This window comes from Marmota monax, unplaced genomic scaffold (genome assembly GCF_021218885.2).
Source record: "Marmota monax isolate L192 unplaced genomic scaffold, Marmota_monax_Labrador192_F-V1.1 WCK01_AAM20220418_F8-fsc00008, whole genome shotgun sequence".
Lineage (NCBI taxonomy): Eukaryota > Metazoa > Chordata > Mammalia > Rodentia > Sciuridae > Marmota > Marmota monax.
The window spans coordinates 19,687,980-19,713,551 of NW_026694432.1; the positions used below are offsets into that span (position 1 = coordinate 19,687,980).

The 25,572-nt window shown below is 38.0% G+C and overlaps 1 protein-coding gene across 1 annotated transcript in view; it reads right to left on the reverse strand.

Annotated features, from left to right (window-relative positions):
- Positions 1–22,512, reverse strand: part of Stx12 (syntaxin 12) — a 36,264-nt gene extending 13,752 nt beyond the window's left edge. The window contains exons 1-4 of the mRNA XM_046468462.2: positions 22,270–22,512; positions 8,943–9,012; positions 6,163–6,262; positions 1,214–1,351 (exon numbers count right to left, since the gene is read on the reverse strand). Coding sequence (XP_046324418.1) covers positions 1,214–1,351; positions 6,163–6,262; positions 8,943–9,012; positions 22,270–22,387 — 426 coding nt within the window. The 5' untranslated portion in view covers positions 22,388–22,512. The remainder of the gene's footprint in view (positions 1–1,213; positions 1,352–6,162; positions 6,263–8,942; positions 9,013–22,269) is intronic.
- Between the last annotated feature and the right edge of the window lie 3,060 nt (positions 22,513–25,572).

Consider the following 25,572-nt stretch of genomic DNA (forward strand, 5'->3'; position numbering starts at 1 on the left):
ACAATATCTTTATTTTAATCTATGTGGCACTGAGGATTGAACCCAGTGCCTTGTGCATGCAAGGTGAGCACTATACCACTGAACCACAACCCCAGCCTGAGGATATTCTTTCTAGGCCAGGATAAAGGTGTCTCCACAAAGTAGATTTGGATTTGCTTCTGCTTGGCGCATAGGTATTTTACCAGTCCAGAACCACTTGCAGCTTGAAGTTTTGGAACACAGAGGTAGTATAAATTTGGGCAGTAAATGTGCCTGAAGATTTCTTTGTGACAGAACTTAATGTCTGGATCTTCTCTCCCTCTTACCCCTCTCTACCACCTGATTAGTTCAGTGCTTTTGAAGGAAGGCTTATTTTGGCTTTCTCAAATCCTAAGAATATAGTCTTTTAGGGTCCTGTTTAATATTAAGAACACCTTTTATATTCTCTACTATGCATGGACCCTGAGCTTTGACTTTTATCCTCTTTATGCCATGAGGACATCAAAACTGAAGTTCAAGTTTGCCTTCAGTAAATGTACTCAGTGCAAAAAGCATTTTCAATGCTCTGCTTACCTCTCTTAGATTTTGACCTTAATATTTATTTTCATGGCTATTTGCTACTTTTGAGAAGTTGAGTTTTTAAATCTCAGTGTTTGAAAATTCTTTTCAAAACAACCTAGCCTGCTATATTCTAGAAAACAAGACTTATCCTTTGTTTTTAACATAGATTAATATAACAAAATGAAAATTATACATAATTCTACTTTTTCTTAACCTTTATGCACATTCCATGTCTTTCCCAACATGCATACACTTTTTTTTTTTTTTAACCTAGGCTATACCAATCTGACTTTTTTTTTTTTTGGTACCAGGGATTAAACCCAGGGGTGCTTAACCACTGAGACACATCCCCAGCCCTTTTTTATATTTTATTTTGAGACAGGGTATCCCCAAGTTGCTTAGTGCCTCACTAAGTTTCTGAGGCTGGCTTTGAACTTGGAAATCTTCCTGCTTCAGCCTCTTGAGCCCCTGGGTTTACAGGCATGAGCCACTGGGATTATAGGCATGTGCCACTGCACCTGGCCAATCTGACATTTTTATAACAGCTGATGTATATGTTTATTATTTGGAGTGATAACAAACAAAGGCTGATGGTCAAGGAGAAAAGAAAGGAAAAAAAATTTTAGAAAAGAACATCCTGAAATTGAAAATTTGCTTTTAAGAATCAACTTACAGAAAGACGAGATCCAGCTCTTGCTCTGGCAATACTCTCCTTTTCCTTTTCAGATACCCTTCTCTGAACAGCCTGGAAATTATTTAAGGCTGCAGAGAAGTCATTCATGAGGCGTTCTTTCTGAAGTTTCTGCTGGCGCTAAGGAAATTAAAGAAAGAATTTGAGATTTTATATTAACCCAGAGTCATATAGCTTTAATTCCTATTACAGATAAAACTATAACTCTTGGAGATTTCCAACAAGGAAAATTATTACAAAATAGAATCTTCTTTAAATTAATTAATTCACTCCTTGCTAGCTCAAATTCCCAGTTAATACAATACAGATCAAATCAGAATTTTCTCTTTCATTCTGACAAGCCTGAGAACTGGATATCATTTATCTTATAATATCAGAAGAAAATGCAATTCAGAATCTTTAATTTTTTTTTTATTTTTTGAAATTCAGAATTTTTGTTCCCTGGAGAATCTGAAAGAATAATACTATCTTTAGACTCAGATTGGACCCAAATAGAGATTGATTTTTACAAAAATGTTGAAACTATATTCATGTATATTAAGTTCGCAGTTTCCCAGAAAATCATAACCATTTTCATCTATAGGCTTTATTTTAAAAGTAAGGTTTATGGACTGGGGATGTGGCTCAAGCAGTAGCGAGCTTGCCTGGCATGCGTGCGGCCCGGGTTCGATCCTCAGCACCACATACAAACAAAGATGTTGTGTCTGCCGAAAAACTAAAAAATAAATATTAAAATTCTCTATCTTAAAAAAAAAAATAAAAGTAAGGTTTACAACCTTTAAGAACTTGATAAATATTTCATTTATCTACAGGCTATCTTTATTAGGCTTGCTACTTCTACATCTCAAAAAATACATACCAAGCGCCCCATACTAAGCACACAGAAATAATCTCAAATAGCTCATCATCTATTTAGAGATACAGAATATGTACACACAAGTGACAAAGTCATAAAAATTGGCTATATCCACCTTGTACTATAGAAGTTCAGACCCAGGACAATCAATCAGTAAGAACTTAGGTGGTCAAGAAAGGCCTCAAGAAAATGTGGACAGTAAAGAAATAGTGAACAGAATAAGCAGAAAGACAGGGTAGAACAAATCCAACCAAGAGAACAGTGTAAGCAGAGGCTGGTGGAAGAAAACTGGATCTATTAAGGAGATGGTCTGGCTGAAACCAAGATTTATTCATAATAGAAGCTAAAAGATAAAAGTGGGTTTTAAATGTCAAGCTAATAAATCTGGGACTTAACTCCTAATGAACAAAGAGCAATGAAGATTTTTCATCTGGGAATATGACAGGGACAAAGGAGTAACTTAGAAAAATCAGCTGTGAACATGCCAAGTGAAATGGAAAGAAGAAACAAGTAAAAAAAAAAAAAATTCTGCAACAGTGCAGAGGACATAGCTCTGTAACAGAGCACTTGTCTAGCATGCACAAGGGCCTGGGTTTGAACCCCAGAAAGTCATAAAGAAATGTTTTTAGACTTTTTACCATTGCAGTAGTTTAAGTTTAGGAGGACACAGTATCAGTAATTGGCTCACAAAGAAATAAATTTAAAAAACACTGACTTAGTGACTGGAGGTGGAAGAAGAGAGATAAAGTAAAGAATGACCCAAACTTCAAATACAGAAAGCAAATTTAGGTGAGAACATTGTTTTCCCCTTTCTGGGATCTTTATTTTTGCATAAACAACATTATAGCAATAATGGGGAAATTACTCCCCAACTTACCATCCAAAAATACTACCTTCTCTTCTTCTTCTTCTTTTTTTTTTTTTTTTTGGTGCTAGGAGAGAACCCAAGGGGCTTTGCTCATTCCCCAAAAAAGTGGGTTTTCAGTAAGCACTCCATCACTAAGCTATACCTCCAGCCCCCAAATGCTATCTTTTCAATATATCATAAACATGTTCCATGGTACCATAATATTCGCAATTATAATCTTCCAAAAAAAATGATAATCTTTGTTTCAGATATCCCATCAAGCTAATCTAGTAAATTTTATGTAAACATTCCTTCTAGATTGTTCTCGTTTTTAACTATTAAAAATAAAGCTCAAGTGAGCCCCACTGTAACAGCTAATATTTATATTTAGCTTGTGAGTACTTATACTTATTTCCCTTCAGAATATTTTTCCTTAGGACAAATCTGTATGAGTGGGAATATTAGGTTAAAAGGCACAAACTCAACTTATTTAAGTTTTTTATATATATATATTTTTTAGTTGTTGATGGACCTTTATTTTATTCATTTATTTTTATGTGGTACTGAGAATTGAACCCAGTGCCTCACACAAGCTAGACAAACACTCTACCACTGAGCCACAACCCAGCCCTATTTGAGGAGTCTGAATGAGGAATTCCATATAATATACCACATTAAATTTAAAAAATGTATATATTTTTAGTTGCAGATGGGCACGATACCTTTATTTTATTTATTTATATGTGGTGCTGAGGATTGAACTCAGTGACTCACACATGCCAGGCAAGCTCTTCTCCACTGAGCTACAACCCCAGCCCAATACCCCATTAAATTTTTTATGCAGGTAGTATATTTCAAGAGGAGATATGAGAACAGAACTGGCAATATGGGCCAAGTATGGAAGGCTAAAGGGCTAGGGTTGGAAAAATATTTGGAAGTGGTTGATCCTAAAGGTGACAGGGTGGTCATAAACATAAATAAGACTCCTGAGGGAGAAAGTATTGAGTGAAAAACTAGAGGGTCAATGGCAGAGCCTTGGGGCATGCCTACTTCTAGGACGATATATTATCAAGGAAGGAGACTGAAAGTCAACCAGAGTTGGGGGAAAGAATGAAAGAGAATCGTGGAAAAAAAGAAAGTTCAGTGACAAAACAAAACAACACTAGTGGACCAAAGAAAACAAGAGAGGAAAAGTGAATAAAAACTCAAAAGAGGCCACTGGATTTGTCCAGTTGGCAACTAGAAGACCACTGATAACAGTATGTAGTTATCCCCATACCTATAGAATGTATGGGGAAACTGAAAATAGAATGTATGTTTTATGCCCAAGGTGGCAGTGAAAAGATGGGCAATAGGGCTAAGATTAAATAAGACAAGTGTAGAAAGACAAAAAGGTAATCATCACAATAGGAGAAAGGGAATCAAGGAGTTATATTTCATCAAAGAGAATATGTTTGTAGATCTATTTCATGTTCTTAATGATCCAAGCTAATGGAAGTAAACAATAGCATGCATTATCCAAAAATAACTTCTGTTTGGTTTTTGAATACATTAGATGATTCTGGGGGTAGCAGATTTAGCTTTCTATTTATATTTTGCTTAGACTTTACTATTTAAACCTTAAGTACATGCAATACTCTGTCTATATCAAATCCTTAGACTCCTTTATTATTGCTTTGAAAGCTATCTACAAATGTATATTCCCTAAGTGCATAGCTGGGAGGAAGAAACAGATAATTTGGGAACAAGCTGGAGATATTTTGGATGGTAAGGGGGCACTGTCCCATAACAGAAACATCAACACGAGTAACAACTAAAACAACTCATATATGGATAATCTTACTGTTTATCAAAAGTATTTTGTAGCAGGAAGACAAAGCTTCTAGTCTTGGATCCTCTTTTGTGCAAAGAGCTCCAAAACTCTGGACTGAACATTGCTACATTAAACAGCTTGCCAGGTTAAACTGGTGCTTTTCAAGTTTTTGGAGACCCACAGTATGAATTTGACCTCATGACCCAGTACTGTTCACACATATATGTATCAAACTAAAGTTTTATATAATGATATTTACCCTTATTACACAGTAAAAACTGATATTTCTACTCTAGTTTGGTTTTTGAAAGCCACAGTTCTTTTTTGTGTGTGTGGTGCCAGGGATTGAACCCAGGGCCTTGTGCATGAGAGGCAAGCACTCTACCATCTGAGCTATATCCCCAGACCCACAAGTCACCGTTTTATTTGTTGTTATCTTTCAGTACTGGGGATTGAACCCAGGAGCACTCTACAACTGAGCTACATTCCCAGCCTCTTTTATTTTGGGACAGGATATCAATAAGTTTCCTAGGCTGGCTTTGAACTTGTGATCCTCCTGCCTTAACCCCCTGAGTTGCTAGGATTACAGGTGTGGACCATAGCCCAGCAAGCCACAAATTTAAAAACAACCCAGGATAGGGAAGTTGAAGGCTTTGTCTTCAGAGCTATCTGAGATAGGATATCATAATTTTAAAAGTTCAATAATAAAAAGTCATATAAGTCAAGTGCCCCATGAGTGGAATAGAAGCTAAAACAAAATAGAATCACAATAAGCTAAGGCAGATGGAGAAGTTTTTCCCTTAAGGTAGACCATGAATAAGAGATAAAAGAGTTAAACCATGATGAAGGAGGGGACACATCTGGCTTCCAGAATGAAAGAAGACATTTAGGGAACAATGAATCCAAGTAAAAAGTGTGTTCATTTAAAGAATTTAAATGTCCTTTGAGTAAAATTACTTAGGAAAAAAAATCTTCCCTGAATATTTCCTTAACCTGAGACCTATGAATAACCCTTGATGGGACACAAAATATGAAAGAAAGATGTTCAATGGAAATTTGTAGATAGTGGATCCCAAACAAACTAGGTCTAAGCCTGCCAACATGTGGCTGCTAGCCAAATCCTAAAGAGACGCAAACACTGAAATTCTAATTCAGCAAAATCCATTTTATTAACATATTAATAATAAATAGCACTACCCCATATTGAATACCTACTGAATGTCAAGCACTTTGCTACATCTGGTGCGTTCTTTCTCTCTAATGCCACAATAGTCACATACCCCACTTTACATATAAGGAAACTAAGGTTCAGAGAAAGTCTATCTAGCACCAAAGACCAATTTTTGTTCCACCATACTGCCTTTCTACTAAAACAAAGTGCTTTCTTAGTAATAAAGCAAAACAGAAATACCAACCTGTTCTGACGTAGATAAGGGAAGGGGTAAGGACCCTAATTCCTTCAGCAATTCATTTGTTTCCTTGGCAAGCTGATTTGTGGAGTGCTGCAACTGCTGCCTAAGAGAAAAAAGATATATTTCAAGATGCTGACTCTTCTTGAGAGCTATCATACTGAGTATTACTTTGTTCTCAGAATGTCTCACAATGCAGGGAATGAAGGACTGTTTGAAGAAAAAGGGCACCTCAATGCCCATATTCATAAAAAAATGTCATTACTATTACCCAGGCAAACCCACTTCAAGACATCTTCACATTATTGAAGCAGTCACATTAAGCAAAAAGAACCTGCCTCAAGACACCTGCTGAAGAAGCACAATCAGGAATTTTAACTCTTTGGGGAGAAAAACACATCAGCAATTCTGACAGAAACAAGAGAAAGAGCAATTACTGCCCACACCTAAATCTCATGGTTTTAACACCCTGAACTTCCTCATAAAATTCTCATATTGAATTACCCAGGAGTTCTGCATGGTCAGTATCTGTCACAGTCCACCGACTAGAGTCTAGGCATAGGTGGTTGAATGAAATATGCATTAAAAGCATAGCTTCGCACCTACCCTAGGGAACAACCTTCAAAGATCTATTCCCTCATTCTTGCTTAAAGGCTGATTCTTTCTCAGATTTATCTTTGGATGCCTTCTTGCTCTTTATGCTTGACTTTACTTCTCCCTTCAAAACAAAGAAGCCCTATACTATTTAAAAATATATAAGTAAGGGGTTAGGAGCATAACCCAGTGGTATATATGAAGCTGGGGGAAGGATACTGGCCAAATTATATTATTATATTGTGTGCATGATATATAAAAACAAATCCCACCATTATGTACAACTATAATGCACCAATAAAAGAAGGTGGGGGTTGGGGGAAGCTGGGTGGTGGGCGTGGTGGCACATGCCTGTAGTCCCAGCTACTCAAAAGGCTGAGGCACTAGGATCACAAGCCTGGGAGTTCTAGGCCAGCCTGGGCAACATAGTGAACCCTGTCTCAAAAAACAACCCCCCCCCCAAAATAAAAGGAGTAGGAAGAAAGGACATTAAAGAGGCAAAAATATATAATATATTAAGTGAGATTAGAAAGTAGTGGATAAATAAAAAAAAGTTCCTTTGATTTATGGTTTCCTCTACTATCTGCTCATTTCTGCAAAGGTTTTAGGGAGGACAGAGAAACCACACGCTATGGCCTGAATGTATGCGCCCCCCAAACTCATATGTTGAAATCCTAACCCCACAAGGTGATAATATTAGGAAATCGTACTGGGAGGTGATTAGATCATGAGAGTGGCTTGGTCATGAATGGTTAGTCCCTTAAAAAAGAGGCCCTAGAGAACTGCTTTGCCTCTTTCACTAAGTGAAAACACAAGTGAGAAGGCATCACCTGAAAAGGCAGTTCCTCCCCAGACACTGTATCTGCCACGTCTGGATCTTGAACTTCCCAGTCTCCAGAACTATGAGAAATAAATTTCTGTTGTTTATAAACTAACTGGTTTATAGTGTTTTGTTATAGCAGCCTGAATGGACTAAGACAGCATACTACTATTAATGTTTTTTTCACTGCAAATGGGTCTCCAGGATTAAAAAACACAGGAATGAAAAACAAAAGAGAGTCAAACAGGAGTGAGAACATCCCAGACAGCACTAAGATAGAGAGATTTCATCTCTCCCTGGAAAAAGCTCACAGTAATAATAGTCATGTTCACTTCAGAATGTTTAGGAGAGGAAACAGGAATACTGCTTAATATATTTTAAAGATAAAGAACTAAACTTCTAAAAGCAGGAATGGATGGGCTGGAGCTGTAGCTCAGTGGCAGAGCATCAGCCTCACACATGTGGGGCACTGGGTTCAATCCTCAGCACCACATAAAAATAAATAAATATATTGTCCATCCACAATTAAAAAAATATTTTAGGGGCTGGGGTTGTAGCTCAAGCGGTAGCGCGCTTGCCTGGCATGCATGCGGCCTGGGTTCAATCCTCAGCACCACATACAAACAAAGATGTTGTGTCTGCCGAAAACTAAAAAATAAATATTAAAAAAAAATTCTTGGGGCTGGGGATGTGGCTCAAGCGGTAGCGTGCTCGCCTGGCATGCGTGGGGCCCGGGTTCGCTCCTCAGCACCACATACAAACAAAGATGTTGTGTCCGCTGAAAACTAAAAAATAAATGTTGATTTAAAAAAAAAAAAAATTCTTTCTCTCCTCTCTCTCTAAAAAAAATATAAATAAATAAAATAAAAATAAAAAATATTTTAAAAATAAATAAATAAAAGCTGGAATGGGGTCAAAAAGAATATGATTAAAAAAAAGAAGAAGATCAGAAGTTCCACTATTCTCTCCTTCAAGCTCCCTTTGGGTCATTCTGAATAAATTTTTCTAATATCATATATAGTTGAAAATCCATCTAGACTAGAAGATTAGGAGTACTATGCCAACAAAGTGGCTCATTAGGCAGAGTTGTGAGCAGAATACAATTTAAGAGAGAGATAGGAGTTCCCTTCTCTATGTGCCTAAATTGTCCTATTATACTGACCAAAGGAAGAAAGTAAGTAGTTCAAGGCCTTTGAGAAGCAGTGGAAATCTGGATTCATTAATATACTTTGTTGCCCCTTTCTAAATCCAGCTATTACCTCCTGATCTCATTCTGACTTCACAGACCTGAAACCTAAGCTGCCACACAGCAAGGACACTAATGTCTTCAAAGTGCCCTCACAAATCACAACCTTGTTAGGAAGCTACTCACAGATTTTCCTGTAGCTTGCTTGAGTCCTGCTTAGTTCCTAGTTGGCTCATCAAATTCTTTATCTGAGCAGCTGGGGAAAGGGAGGGAAAAAGATTTACTTAAAAGAAAAATACATTCATCATGAGCACCCTACTTCTCAGATCACTGGTCTATCCACATCCTGGATAAGAAATCATGTTATGATCAAAATCTTACCATATACATTCCTCCAAAAACCAATTACCTTTTACCTATGGAGTAAATATGTCACTAAGCAGTATGTGGTGGCTTTATTTATCATCCTCAAAGAAATAAGTAATTTTTCCAGATCTCCCATGACATTGATTAAAAATTTAATCACCTTTAGAAGTGATGAGGAAGCTCAGTGATAGAGCAGGTGCTAAACATACCCAAAGCCCCTGCTTTGCATCCCTAGTACTAGGCAAACAAACAACAACAAAACCCCCACACAAAATCTTTGGAAGGGTCTTAATAACCAAATATCAATCCCCAACAATAAAACATTAAATCCAACCAGGTACAGTGGTGCATACCTATAATCTCAGTTACTCCAGAGGCTGGGGCAGAGCAACCACAAATTCAAGCCCAGCCTGAGCAATTTAGTTAACCCCTATATTTTTTTATTTTAAACAAGACAACTGCCCACTGTCAGTTCTATGGGTTTCTTTTTTTAATATTTATTTATTTGTTTTTTAGTTTTCATCGGACACAACATCTTTGTTTTGTATGTGGTGCTGAGGATCAAACCCGGGCCACATGCATGCCAGGCAAGCGCGCTACCACTTGAGCCACATCCCCAGCCCAGCTAACCCCTATATTAAAATTAAGGAGGGGAGTAAAGGGTGGGAGGGTAGGATGATTAGAGCTCAGTGGTAGAACAACACTTGCCTAACATTTATGTGGCCCTGGGTTCAACTCCCAGTAGAGGGGGAAAAAAATTAAAGCCACTAATATATACAAATTTTTCTATAGCCAACATTTTGGAAAGATGGTGTACACATTTATTATTATTAATAGGTTACTAATGATTGAGCACTTCAATGTGTTTGTATGCATTATCTGATTAATTTTCACAGATAGACTGAAGTAGGTATACTTTCATTTTGTGGACAGGAAAATATATTTAGAGGGGTTAAGTATTTTATATAAGCATACATAATCAGTTGCAGGGCAAAACTTCAACCATAGGCATATGGAGTATTCTTTCAACTATACTATCTATGCCATGACATGGTCAATCATACGCTTTTGTTCAATCCTTTTTACTTTTTCCTAGATGTACTGCTAAGATTTAGAATGGTCATGTTTGAATCCTGGACATCTAACCCCTTATCCTAGACCAGGAAAGTAGAGGTCCAGGGAACTGACCATTTATAAATAAGAAGGAATACTCTTAATTCGAGTCTGCCTAGGAATGTGACCACCCCTGATCTCTGCAACAGGAATACAGTCCATGATTTCTTGTGTGTCTTGCTTTCCATTTTCTTTGTCTGACTGCTGAGGATGGTGGTGGAAATTTATTCAGAAAGGATGTTAGTTGTATGATTAGCTTTTTTAAAATTTTTTTATTACTGGGGATTGAACCAGGGCCTTGCATGGTAGGCAAGTGCTGTACCATGAGTTATATCTTCAGTACCCCCCACATACACCCACCAGTGCTTTTTTTTTTTTTTTAAATCTGAGATAGGGTGTCACTAAGTTGCCCATGCTGAACTCACTCATAATCCTTCTGCCTCAGCCTCCACAGAAGCTGGGACTACAGGGTGGGTAGTAGCACTTGCCTGTTTTTTGTTGTTGTTGTTGTCCTGGGGATTGAACCTAGGGGCACTGCACCACTGATCCACATCCCTAGCCTTATTTTTTTTTTTTTTTGAGACAGGATCTCACTAAGTTGCTTAGAACCTTGCTAAGTTGTTGAGGCTGGCTTTGAAGGTTCGATCCTCCTGTCTCAGCCTCTCACTGTGCCCTGCTTGCCTTTTTGCCTTTTTAGATACATGACAGCAGAGTGCTACCTGCTTTTTAAGAGCATTCATTGTCTTTTATTACAAGTAGATGAAGAACAAAACAGATTAATCAAGTACTCTTTGCTCAGGAACATATTTATCTTTAAGTTTCAACAGAACTTCAAGAGATAACAAAATAGCTATAAAGCTCCTTTATGGGTGCTTCTCCTATCCTTTCTAGATTAATGTCAAAGTTTCGCTTGTGCAATACCAGACTGCTAAATAAAAGGCTTAGAAGAAGAAAATGAGAAAAACAATGTATGTTGTATAATCTCTGAAGGTTATAGGGATAAGGTATGTACAAATCTTCCATGTCCAAAAAGAAAAAATGCTCACTTATTAGAATTTTGAAGTTTAAGAATAATTGTTCCTTGGGGCTGGGGATGTGGCTCAAGCGGTAACGCGCTCGCCTGGCCTGTGCAGGGCACTGGGTTCGATCCTCAGCACCACATAAAAATAAAATAAAGATGTTGTGTCCACCGAAAACTGAAAAACAAACATTAAAAAATTCTCTCTCTCTCTCTCTCTCTCTCTCTCTCTCTCAAAAAAAAAAAAAAAAGAATAATTGTTCCAAATTCACTTTATGTTAATGGTGCTCTTTTTTTTTTAATATTTATTTTTTTTTAGTTTTCAGTGGACACAAGATCTTTATTTTATTTTTAAGTGGTGCTGAGGATCGAACCTAGGGCCCCGCGCATGCCAGGCGAGCGCCTACCGCTTGAGCCACATCCCCAGCCCCAATGGTACTCTTTAAAATACAAAATGTTGGGATCATAGTTATAATCTTGTTCCTAATTAGCAAAGCAACAACAACAAAAAAAACCCTAAAGTTTATTAAGTGCCAGTACCTTTACAATAGCACTGACATGTTAATCAGTCCATAAATCTGATAAGCAATGATTAGACAAAAATCTTCTAATTCTTTGCTGAGTGACCACACTCTTGAACAGAAATGGAATAATCCAGTCCTTAGTTGTATGTACAAGTTATTTCTCCCTAGCCAAAATCATTACATCATGGGTATTGCAAAGCAAAAATTTCCAGAGTGAAGAATATACAGGTTTGTAGCACTTCAGATAATGATTTTCTTATTTTGATACCATGTTTTCCTAGCAAAAGTATACTTTCAACTTAGTGAGACCCTGTCTCAAAATAAAAAATAGGGCTGAGGGTGTGGCTCCGTGGTTAAGTACCCCTGGGTTCAATCCCATGTACAAAAATATGTGTATATATATATATATCTCCAATTTCATAATGGAACATACAACTCATTTGATTAAAAAATTTGCCTTTTGACAAAACTTCCCTAAAATATAACTGTTCTATTAAATGGAGTTACTTATAGATGTTCCATAGGAAAATGTAAGCACAATTCCAATTACTGCATTCTGCTAAGACAGCATGAAATATAAATAACCATTTTTCTTCATCACTTTCATGTAGATTTCTTCTTCCCTAAGTTTAATGGGAACAAGGATACCACATGAAAGCTATTAACTTGAAAGCCACAAAAATAATTATTAGGCATTAGCATTTACTGACCATTTACTATGTACCAGATACTAGGCTAGGTACTTGATAAGTATTATCTTATTTGACCCCAACAATGCTTTAAGTAAGCATCAGTATCCCAGTGTTGCATATGGATGGTCACAATGAGGCTCATGAGACTTACAGAACTCATTTGTTCATATACTAGGTACTCTACTCTGTATACACTTGCCTTCAAGAAGCTTACATTCTCAAAAATAGGTAATAAATACACATCAGCTGGTGGTGAGTGCTACACAGAAATATAAACTCAGGTGAAGGCTGGAATAACAGAGGGAGGCAAAGAGTACTAGTTTATATATGGTGGTCAGAGAAACCTTTCTGATAAGGTAACACCTAGCAGAGATCTAAAGGAAATGTGGGATCATGCCACAACTATCTGGGGGAAAAGCATTTCAGACAAACAGAGTAATCAGTACAAAGTTCCCAATGCAAGAGAGCATGGTACAGGAATAGCTAGAGAGCCAGGGTGGCTAGAGCAGAATGAGAAAGAGAGAAAAGAAGTGCTCAAAGAGAAAGTGGGGAGTCAGATTTTATAGGACTTTGTTAACAATTATAAGGACTTGAAATTTTAATTAAATGGCAAGCAACTGATAGGTTTTGAGCAGTGTCATAAAACCAGAATTCAAACTCAAGGCTAATTCCACTGGCTACATTCTTTGTGTCATACTATGTTCTTTCAAAGGGCTGACTCTTAAAGGAAACAGAATGTAGTCACACAAGGCAGGCTTGGACTTCCCAGTGTTCCATTTCACCCCACCCTTCTTATCTTATACCACCCTAACTTAATAGCTCTCTGCTCAACATCAGACAGGGCGTCCTTACTCTTACCTGTTGCCTTTCCCAACTCCCTCCTACCTAATGGCAATATTCCTCTGTACTCACCTGAGTCCAGCAGAGTGACAGGCACTTGTACAATGTAAATAAAACAGGACGTCCTTGCTCTTACCTGTTGCCTTTCCCAACTCCCTCCCACCTAATGGGAATATTCCTCTGTACTCATCAGAGTCCAGCAGAGTGACAGGCACCCAGTACAATGTAAATAATTACTAAGTAATTGAGTTAGCCTCCCCACTTTGACATTTTAGCAATCTCTCCAAGGCAGAAGGTGTGAATTAAGGTATATTAGGAATAAAAAGATCTGAAATCTAAGCCAGACTTGAACATTAACTAAATGTACGGCACCAGGGAAGTCATTTCATTTTGCTGGGTCTCTTTTTCATCAGTTGTAGATTATATTCAGATTTAACTCACATTTATTAAATACTTAGTATCTGTGGGGAGGGGTATTTTCTCTCATGAAATCTTTACAATTATGTGAGGACTAAGTGATCTCTAAATAGTCCCACACTATTCAATTCTAAATTCTATAATAAGGAAATAGCTTGGGCTAAGGATGTAGCCCAGAGGCAGGGTGCTTCCCTAGCATGTATGAGGTCCTGGGTTCAATCCTCAATACTAAAAAGGGGAGGGGGGAATTATGCGACTAAATTTTTTTACCCTCCAAAAGCTTGGCTTTGAATATCCAACTGTGGTTTTCTTAACTTTGCAAATGCAAGGCAGAAGTGGGACTAGATCTACTTCAGAGAAGGGACTGCATTCTACTCATCTTTATATACGCATACCCCGACCCTCCAGAAAATGGTGGAATACATGGTGAAACAAAAAGGTGGATCCAACAAAAATAGTGAAGACAAGAGTTCTCTCCTTATTAATTATCTTTAAAAAGTAGAGCACTCCTGGGGCTGGGGTTATGGCTCAGCAGTAGAGCGTTTGCCTAGCATGTGTGAGGCACTGGGTCCGATTCTGAGCACCACATAAAAATAAATAAATAAAATAAAGTTAAAAAAAAAAGTAGAGCACTCCTTTGAAACCCTAAAGGTATATCAAAATACCAAGTTATTAATCATCTATCAAAATATTAAATACCCTAGAGAGCTATGGGAATTTTATATAATATGGGGAAATAATCAGCTGTTTTCTGTGTATTAACAGAGAACATTTTTCATCTAGACTTTTCTGATTACGTTTGTTGAGAAGACCTGATTTTGTAAGGTGGGGTTCGGGGAAGTACATTTGGAGACTTTATAGGGATCATCTGCTAGCTAAGCACCAGAATTAATCTAAGCCTTCATTAACTATTTCTACTTTCCTGAATATTTTCAAATATTTTCCAAAAAGTTTCCAGCAAGACGCAGTACTAGATACCCTAAAACTCAAATCACAAGGACAACGGTGTCTTAGTTTATAGGAATCCAGAGAAAAATGTTTTGTATGCTACCCTCAGTAACCACTACCAATCAGGGATTTTTAAAAAAAGTGACTTCTTGATCCATAGATATCCATAGATATTACAACTAAGATCTACATCCTTCAAAAAGAATAAAATGTTTACAAATAAATTCTTACTCAGTTGTACTTAAAACATTAAAAAATAAAGCAAGGGCTGGGGATATAGCTCAGTTGGTAGAGTGCTTGCCTCACGTGGCCTTGTGCATGCACAAGGCCCTGAGTTTCACAATCCCCAGCACCACACACACACACACACAAGATACATTTTGGAATTATTTTGGGGAGTAAGGGCAAGTGACTGGAGATTGAAAGCAGGAGTGTTCTAACACTGAGATACATCTCTAGCCTTTTTATGTTTTATTTTGAGACGGGGGCTTACAAAGTTGCTAAGGGCCTACTTAAGTGGCTAAGGCTGGCCTTGAACTTGTGATCCTTATGTCTCAGTCTCCTGAGTCACTGGGATTACAGGTGTATACCACGGTGCCTGGCCTTTTTTGGAAATATTTTTTATCAAAATGAGTTCAATCTAAAAGATTTTTCTGGACAACCCTATTAATGAGAAAATTCCTTTTCCGAGCATTTTAGTCAATGATTTATTATAGATCAACATATTATAACATGTTGGATGAAATTGGGTATCTCCAATGAACTGCAACATAATCCTAGAAAACCAGATGACTAGGCCAAATGTAAAGCCAAGTCCTTTAGTTTTATGTAAGCAGTTTTGTTATTTTTAAAACTAGGCCTCAATTTCTCCTATCACTGACCTCTCACTTTTAAAGTTATGTCCTCAATAAAACATTCAAGAGGATAATGCAAATCAATTTATTGTACATTTTATACAGCTAATGTCAACACTAATCTAAATTGAATACTCCTTATGTGCTTTTTAGCAGATATCAGCAGAATCTGAATCTCCAAATGAACCTTAATCCAAATCAAAGTCTACTCATATTGAAAGCAACTACCATTACAAAATTTCTCTTCATTCAATAAAATCTAATGCTGTATAGTATATTAAAAACAGACAAACAGGGCTGGGATTGTAGCTCAGTGGTAGAGTGCTCACCTCGCATGTGGAGGGCATTGGGTTCAATTTTTAGCACCACATAAAAATAAAATAAAGGTACTGTGTCCATTTACAATTAAAAAAAATTTAAAAACAAACAAAGGAACAACAAAAAAAAAAAACAACCTCAGCTGGGTTTGGTGGTACACAAATGTAATCTTAGCTACCCAGGAGGCTGAGGCAGGAGGATCACAATTTTGAGACCACCCTAGACAACTTAGAAAGACCCTGTCTCAAAAAAGTAAAAAAAAGTGCCTTTGGATTCAATCCCTAAAACTGGGGGGTTGGGGGAATCAATGGAGGAAAAAAATACATTACTTACACTAAAACAAAAAACAAAATATTACTTATACCAAATGAGAAAATGATAGCCAATAGCCTATTGGGTGATTATGACAATGAAGGCATCTCAGTGTTTTACTCTGAAAATTAGGCTTACATTCTATTTCTATATAGCCACAATAAAAATTACCTAACTTCTGAAAAAGAACCACTGGACTACAATAGTAAAGCTCTAAACTAAGTTGAAAATATCAAAGATATAATCTTCCATTTCACATACCAGTGACAGAATGTGCAGTGGTTAAGAGCACAGGCTCCGAATTAAGACTGCCTATGTTTGATTCCTGGTTCCACCACTTCCTAGCTGAGTGATCCTGAGCAAAAGGGAACTTGCCTCTGTGTCTGCTTCCTCACCTAAGAAATGGGAATAACAAGAGAACCTTCACATAGTTGTTGTGAGGATGAAATGAGATAATATGAGGCTAAGTATAGAACAATGTCTGGCATATAAAAGCTCAATCAAGGATAGCTATTTTTATCAAACTCAAGACCAAAAAAAATGTACTCAGCAATGATAAAATCAATTAAGTACACACTGAACACAAACTACTGATCCACTGCTGTGTCAGGCACTAGAGCTAAAGAGAAATGTATAATGCATGATCTAACTCACAAAACTAATAGTGATTGCTCCAGTTGCAGAAACAAGGTCAAAAATTGAAGAAGACAGGGCTGGGGTTGTGGCTCAGTGATAGAGCGCTTGCCTAGCATGCGTGAGGCACTGGGTTCAATCCTCAATACTACATAAAAATAAAATAAATGAATTGTGTTCACCTACAACTAAAAAATAAATGTTAAAAAAATGAAGAAGACAGAATATAAGTAAATGCTAAACTATAAAAGAAAATTGCTTGCAGATTCACAGAAAAAAAAAAAAACAACCTAAATTGGTAGTTAACATTTCTTAAGCACTTACTACATGGTGGCACTGTTTTTTGTTTTTTGAATCTTTATTTTATGTGGTGCTGAGGATCGAACCCAGGGCCTTATATGTGCGAGGCAAGTGCTCTCCCACTGAGCTAAAACCCCAGCCCATAGGCACTTTTTTAATGCTTTACATAATTCTCTCATTTGGTCCTCAAAAACTGTATGAAGTAGGTATTATCAACTCCAGTTTATAGATGAGAAACCTGAATAAAAGAAGTGAATCAACGTGTTTATACAGCTAGTAAGAAGCATATGACCAACTCAAGTCCAAGGCAGTATGACCCTGGGCTTACCTAACTACTATAGTGGGGAGGGGGGACTCAAAAAAAATTAACAGTATAGGGCTGGGGTTATAGCTCAGCAGTAGAGCACTCACCTGGCACGGGGGAGGCTCTGGGTTTGATCCTCAGCACCACATAAAAATAAGTAAATAAAATAAAGGCATTGTGTCCAACTACAACTAAAAAATAAATACTTTAAAAAAATTAACAGTATAAAGAAAGAGGGGCTCATTTACAGATATGCCGATGATCTTTCTGACCTCACTTTATCTTTGAAAAGCAAAGGGAGGCTTAGTTATAAGGAGCAGGATTTAAGTACAACTCAAAGGATTTATATCATTAAATGGTCAGCAACACAGGGAGAACAAAGATATTAAAGAAAGGAGGAATGAAATGAGCAAAAACTTGGAGAAAAAAAATTCAGGGGCTGTGGCTCAGAGTAGAGTGCTCGCCTAGAGCGAGCGTGGAGCTGGGTTCAATCCTCAGCACTACATAAAATAAATAAATGAATAAAATAAAGACATTGTGACCAACTACAACTAAAAATATATTTTTTAAAAAATTCAGGATGTTAAGAAAAATAGACTGCTTGTAGCATAGAGTGAAGAGGAGTAGAAAATATGGCTGATTTGGGTTGAGACCACAGAGAATGAAAACAAGATGGAATGTCAAGATCTAAGAAGTAGATAACAGAGAGCCACCAAGGTTCTTGAGGAAGTGAGGAGTACCATGAAGAGAAGATTTTAGACATGCTGATAATAGCATCACCAGAATGAATCAGAACGGGCTGAGACTACAATCAGACACACCAAATATGCTTCTGGAGTACAAATATTGACAATATGAAGACTTAAGAAGGCCATGAAATAAAAAGGGAGAAATAATATGAAAATAACTTTGAAAGAACCTACAGAATTTCATGAACATTTAAAAGTTCAACTATTTATCAGTAAACAAAATAGAACAATAAATTAGAAATGCTGTCTGATTTCTAATTTATTTGAAGCTACTGGGGTTTTTTCCCCCCTCATATCTGCCTCAGCAACACCTGCCCTTCATTCCACAATTAGCAGTCAAGTATTCTTCCTCTGTATCCCACACATACTGATAACAACTGTTTGTACCAGGCAGCCAACCTTAGCTGTACCTGTAACAACCCACGCAGTAGGCTGCCCTATGTCAGGACAATGCGCTCAACAATTCCAAACCCACACAAGTGTGGTTGAACAGTTTGGAAAAAACAGCTATTCTCTCAAATTTTCAATGGGTACAGGTCCTTGCAGGGCTGATGGGTATGTGTCTGCATACTTACATTTTTCATGAATTATGCTGGCTATGTCTGGGAGGTTTGAAACATAGGCACCAGCCTTTCTGGGCATACCCAATGTCATCCAATTAATTTAAATTCCCAGTCCCTCCCCAAATAATCCCAAGGGAAGAATTTCGACTTTGAGTCGAAAGTATCCCTAGGGTACTTGGGATATGATAGGTACCACATAGTACAAGGGAAAAGAGGCAAGAAGAGTTCTGAAATAGTAGAAAAACCTCATTAATTCAAATCAATTGAATATAAGTTTTAAGCTTCAAGACCCTATGATCTGATCCCTGGCTACCTCTCTGGCCAATTTCCTATTTCACTCTCCTCTCTATCTATAGTCCAGCCATACTAGCTTCCTTGCTATTCTTTGAACATACTGAAGCCTTTACCCTTGTCGTCCACCTGGAACGCCTTTCCCTACTACTCACAAAGCTCCTTTCCTCATTTCATTGGGATATCTACTAAGTAATGTACCATCTCCTGAGGGAGACCTTCCTTGACCAACTTACCTAAAATAGCATACCCATCCTTCCTCTCCCTTCATTCTCTATTCTACCCTGCTTTATTTTTCTTCATAGCACTTACTATTACTTGATACAATTTATATGTGTAAGAGTATATATGTGTGTGTATACATATATCTACACACATGATATCAGGGCAGTGAATTTATCACTTGTTCATTGCTCTATCCCCAAGACACAGCAGGGGCTTAGAGAAGATTTGTTGCTTCCAGCTACTCAGGAGACTTAAGGAAGAGGGTCACAAATTTTAGGCCAGCCTGAGCAATTTAGTGAGACCCTGTCTGAAGATGTAGCTCAGTGGAATATATATATATATATATATATATATATATATATATATATATAAAATACTAAATATAGTTAAAATATTATATATTATATGTTGTATATGGAATGAGTGAATATCATATACTTGGGAATGTAATAAGTACTAGAAATATAAAGTTGAATAAGTCATGTCCCTGACTCAAAAGAGAGAACAATCTAGCAGAGGAGAGGGGCATATCACAAGAAAATACAGCACCCCAACTTCAGGTATTCCCCTGCAGAGTGTCCTCTGGAGAACTGAAAAGCAAGTCACTTGTATACTTAAAGTGATAACTGCTATAGAACTGTAATACTCTTTAGAAATTATAAAAAGGTATATTGTTAGCAGGGCTCATGCCTGTGATCCCAGCATCTCAGGAGGCTGAGGCAGGAGGATCACAAGTTCCAGGCCAGGCTCAGCAACTTAGGGAAGCCCTGATGAAACCTTGTGTCAATTTAAAAAATTAAGTATGGGGAAGTAGCTCAGTGGTAAACAAAACAAAACAAAACAAAAACCCCTTGATTCAACTCCCAATAACAAACAAACAAACAAAAAAAGGTAAACTGCTAGTCACCGGAGACTAACATGGTTTCAAATTAAGGTAGTGTCTTAATTTGAATTTCAACTAAATTTGAATTGTTGGTTGTGAAATTATTTAACCCTCTCAATTTGTTTCCTAATCCATAATACCGAAATAATGTTGGTAACTGTTTCACAGAATTGTTATAAAATTAAGTAAGATACTACCCAAAAAGCACCTTTCATATTGCCTAGCAAATAGAATGTACTTAAAAGCTATTTAATATTATCAATGGTTGATCAATAATCCCCTGAGCCCATAGCCAAATCAAAGCTAAATCTTACCCATTTTATAACCAAGGAAACCTCTCCTATCTTTTCCTTCCTTTCATTTTCATTGTCCCTAATTGATATCCCTGATTTCAGTCTCTCTCACTTCCAATTCAGTTTACACATTCCTAAAGAATTAAATCCAAGTCCCTAATGTCCTTTTTGTTTGTGCCCCAACTTACCTTTCCAATCTACTTTCCACTTCTTTCTGGAGTTCATCACTCTAGCCAAATTACTCTGCTTTTCTATATATACCTTATGCTTTCCTACTGCCATGTCTGTTCATGTTATTGATTCCTGAAATATTATTCTTCTCTTTACCTTCAAAGGTTTAAATTCTTTCTACCATTGTCCCAGACCTGGTTCAAAAGGTCTCTCTCTCTCTCTCTCTCTCTCTCTCTCTCTCTCTCTCTCCTGAATACCTACATGTTATTGTTATTTAAAACCTTTCTATAGCATCCTTATTTTGATTGTTAATGTTCTCAACAGATTCCCATAGCTTGATACTCAAAAACTACAGAATATTACACAAATAGACATTAAAAAAAAGATTTAGTCCAACAAAAAAATTTCAGCCTTGAACCAGAATTTTCTGAGCTAACCTGTATTACAGCTCCTTCACAAAAAGAAATTGGAACACAAAGTACTATACCTTCTAACCAGCAGTCATTTTTTTTAAGTTTCTGGACTTAACAGGCCACACATTCTTTCCATTTCCAAATCATCCAGTTCAATCCCTTCCCATCAGAAACTTTCCACCTCTCAAATTCTACAACATACATGTAAATCTAAAATCAAAGTCGTAGATCATTCTTTAAAATATAGAAAATAATTGTAATTGAGGACCAACTAGTTCTATTAACAGAGTACAACCAAGATCAAAAAGCACAATAATAAACAAGGTTGATGATCATCATTCATTCCAAGTAAAGTTTCTGTGGCAGACCTCCTCTTTTTAAAGCTCTGAGATAATTTTCAAACACAAGAAACAGCCTATATATGACTCTTATGCTACAGTCTCACTCAAGATCTTAATGGTGAGGAGAGTATTTTTAAATAAGCGATGACATTCTTAATTCCATCAACAACCAAACCATTTCTTACTTGCTGTGTGGTTGTGGCTAAGTCCCTGAGCTTCTGTGTGTATCAAATTTGTTCAAAAGAGTAGATCTGCAGGGTTACTCTTTTCATCTGTTTGAAACCCAAATACACAAATTCTTTATGACAAAAGACAAAATAACATAAATTGAAAGAAATGTTTCCAGTGAATTCTCTTTATTAAAATAGAAGTCACCCACCACCCAACTACCAGTAATTGTGTCTGACTTCCAAATTCATTACAGGAAAGACTGTATATTGTCACCCAAACACATGCACTCTCCACTTCCCTTAATTGAAAGTTGCTGATTTCTGAGGAGCCAGTGGCTCATCCTAAAGCTTCAATCAGTAAACAATCCCTGATTCAAACAGGCCAAAGAGGAAAGCGAGGTGGGCGGGGGGGGGGGGGGGGGCGGAATGACAGGAAAAACTTGGCTGACCACTGCGCCAAGTCAAGGCACTCATTGCCCTCGCGGTGACACACACCCCACTTCCAACCTCAGGCTGTTAGGTCTGTTGTGTTGATTCCAACACTGGGAGGGTAGAACTCCTGAAAAGAAACTAGAGCTTCATCTTGGGCTAGGGATCCTCGGGGGACCCGGGCCAGATAGACGCCGGGATGACAGTCTGCCGCCCCCAGAGGGGAAGCTCGAGACCATCTCAGATGTGGCCTTAGTCGTGGCCCCAGCCGGGCTCCGCGTCGCGGCAACCTCACCCAGGCCTGTCCCCAGGACGCCCCCCGCCCCCAGCTGGGTCCCTGGCTCACTGGCTTGGCTGATCCGCTGGATGTTGCCGCTGCATGTCTGGATGATGCTGTTGAAGTCCCGGAGCTGGGGCCCCGAGGGCCCCGGGTTTCGGTACATGTCTAAGGGACCGTAGGACATGACGAGGAACTGAAACCAGCTCGCCTTGCACCGCGTTCCTACCGGAAGCAGCCACCAGAAGGTACCCGCAGTCTGAGAGGGAAACCGGGAAGAGAAAGGGCAGGGAAGGGGCTGAGGCTGCGTGCGCACTAGCCCCGCCCACACGCAGCGCGCACGCGTCCGCTCCGCCCCTCTTCGCAGTGCGCAAGCGCTGCTGGAACCAGCGTTAGAAGGTGGCATAGACGCTGGAGTGCTCAAGGCGTGGCGATGTGGGGCGGAACGATGACATCAGATAGTCGGGGCTCCGATTGGAGGAGCTTGTGTGGCTGTGTTATTTCTCGCCTGGGCGTAGTGTGACTGGAGGCATAAAATTGTACCAGATGATCTCAGCCCTTACATCCTATTCTGTTCTATTCTGAGAATTCAGGCCCAAATATGGGAGAATTAAACAACTTTGAGACAGATCCGTAACCAAACCGTAACCCGAAATTTTCCTCATTTTACTTTCATCCTTTACGACTTTGGTAGTATTTGCAAAGCACTTTTATGGTTCTCAAACCACTTTCATTTCTCCTGTCCTTCCCTCTTCTAAACAATAAAATAATAATTATATTTGTTGAGCACGTACTGTGTGTGAAAACTCACTGCGATTCACTTGTTGATAAGCACTTTCATAGCAAGGGACAATGTTCTGTCTGTATTTATCTTTAAAATAGATAATGGACAGTCGGTTTTTAAAATGTTGCCGTAAAGTAACTCCAAAAACTAAACATTATTTTCTTTTACAGGTGAAAAAATTAAAACCAGAGAGGTTAATCGCTTTATTGAAGTTTGACTCTAAACCCCAAACAAACATTAAACTGACTTGTCATCTCATTAGTTCCCTAAAACTCATTCCCTTATTTCCAAATCCATTCTCTATCTAAATTTCTTCCAAATAGCCTGTTCATCTGTATCCAAAGCAAGGATTTCTTGAAGAATTGGACTCCTAAAATTTAAAAATCATTCCCTTAATTTGGAGTGTAAAAGCACAATGTTTCCATAGAAGACCGCATTTTGTGAGCGTATGGTAAAAGGAAAAACACGGATAGGATTTTGCTTTGGGAGTATCCAGATGATGAGAAGTGAAGGGGAACTGGCGGTTTCCTGTGTTCTCCACCCAACCGCACTGGAGCCTGCTTTGTAATCTCTGAAAAATGCTTGGAGGAAGCAGCTTGCTTGTGTGGGAGGGGCCCAAAATGTGTGAATGAGCCCATGTTCAGCCTTACAGCTTTTTTTCCTTGGAGTGCATTTTTTTTTCCTCCACAGAGAGGGACAGATGACATTTGGGGCTCTTGTTGTGTTATTAAAACCCTACTAATTCTATAGAGCCCATAGTTTTGTTTTTTTCAAATCCTATAGAAAATCATGTAAATTGTACTTTTTTTCCCTGTAAAATAATCTTGAGATTTTTAAAATTTACATATGACACTTCTTTTATGTGTGTGCTGGTGGTTGAACTTAGGACCTCATGCATGCTAAGCAAGCACTATGCCACTGAGCTACAAGTGAAGTTCAGTAAATGTATTTTTCTCCTGAGAATTGAAGATATAATTGTTGTTTTCTTTCTCCATATTAAAAAAAAAAGGTGATTTCACATCTCTCATAGCAGTAAATCTATGCTTTGCAAATGTGGATTTCAAAAAAATATTTATTAAATAAATACATTAATAATATGAATAATTTGACCATTTCTAGTAGTACCAGATGGTGTGAACATATTTTGTATACATTATCAGAAGTTCCCAAGATAAAGTTCATCTGATAAAGACCACCTGTTGCCTGACAAAGTTAAGTTTATTAACTTACTGCTATAAACTGCACACTAGAGGAATCATGGGGGCATGTCACCAAACACAGGAAGAAGGAGAATTATTTTAGGATTTGGGGGAAAGATGGACTGGAGGTAAAATTTAAAAGTAGGAGAATTTTTTTGTTTGTCGGTTTCGGTCTTTGCAATCCTGGGGGTCAAACCTGGGGCGTTAGGCATTCTAGGCAAGCACTATACCTCTGAGCTACATCCCAAGGCCACAAGCAGTATTTTGGCAGCCTCAAAGCACACCAGGCTATGTGTAAAAGGATTATCATCAGGCCTGAGCTAACAACAGGACTCAGGATCCTGTTTCCTTGGAAACTAAACATGAAGATAAATGTGGAACATTGTATTTGAAAGCCTCTCATCTGAAGTTCTGAACCTGGGTTAGAAATTGAGTCTACTACCAGGCACAGTAGACCTGTAATCCCAGGGATTTAGGAGGCTGAGGCAGAAGGATCACAAGTTTGAAACCAGTCTCAGCAACTCTGAGAGATTGTAAGCTATTTAAAGAGAACCTGTCTCAAAATAAAAAATGGGGGGATGGGGATAGGGATGTATCTCAGTGGTTAAGCACCACTGGGTTCGATCCTCAGTACCAAAAAAAAAAAAAAAAAAAAATTGAGGCTGCCTCTCTGCATCAAAGTAACCTCAGATTCTTCTAGTAAGAATAGAATATTCTGTTTTGTTTGTTTCTTTGGTTTTCGGTGTTATTTTTGTTTGTGTGTGTATATGTGTGTGTGTATGTTTACCAAGGATTAAAACCAGGGGCTCTGAACCACCAGGTCACATCCCCAGCCCCTTTTTATTTTTTATTTTGAGACAAGGTCTTGCAGAGTTGCTTAGGGCTTAGCTAAATTACTAAGGCTGGCTTTGAGCAATCCTCCTGCCTCAGCCTCCGGAGCCAATTCTATTACAGCGTGCACTACTGCACTGACCCAGTATTCCGTTTTTACTAATATATCAAAGAGCAATTTTTTCTGAAAATCTAAAATTTTAGAGAATAAGATCCTTCAGCACTAAGTCCTTTTGTCAATTAACAAAAATAGCTTTCCGGGGTTGAGGCTGTAGCTCAGTGGTAAAGTGTTTGTCTCCCATTTGTGAGGCACTGGGTTCAATCCTCAGCCCCACATAAAAATAAATAAAGATAATGTGTGTTCATCTATAACTAAATAAATATTTTTTAAAAAATAGCCTTCCCAGGTTTGCCCTCATCAAGGTGAGATTAGCTCCTTGGTACAGATAAGGAAACTAGAGATTATGGGTACTTGTCCAATGTCACACAGCTGTTAAGAGACAGAGTCCAGCAGGCAAGGTGGCACACGTCTGTAATCCCAGAGGCATGGGAGGCTGA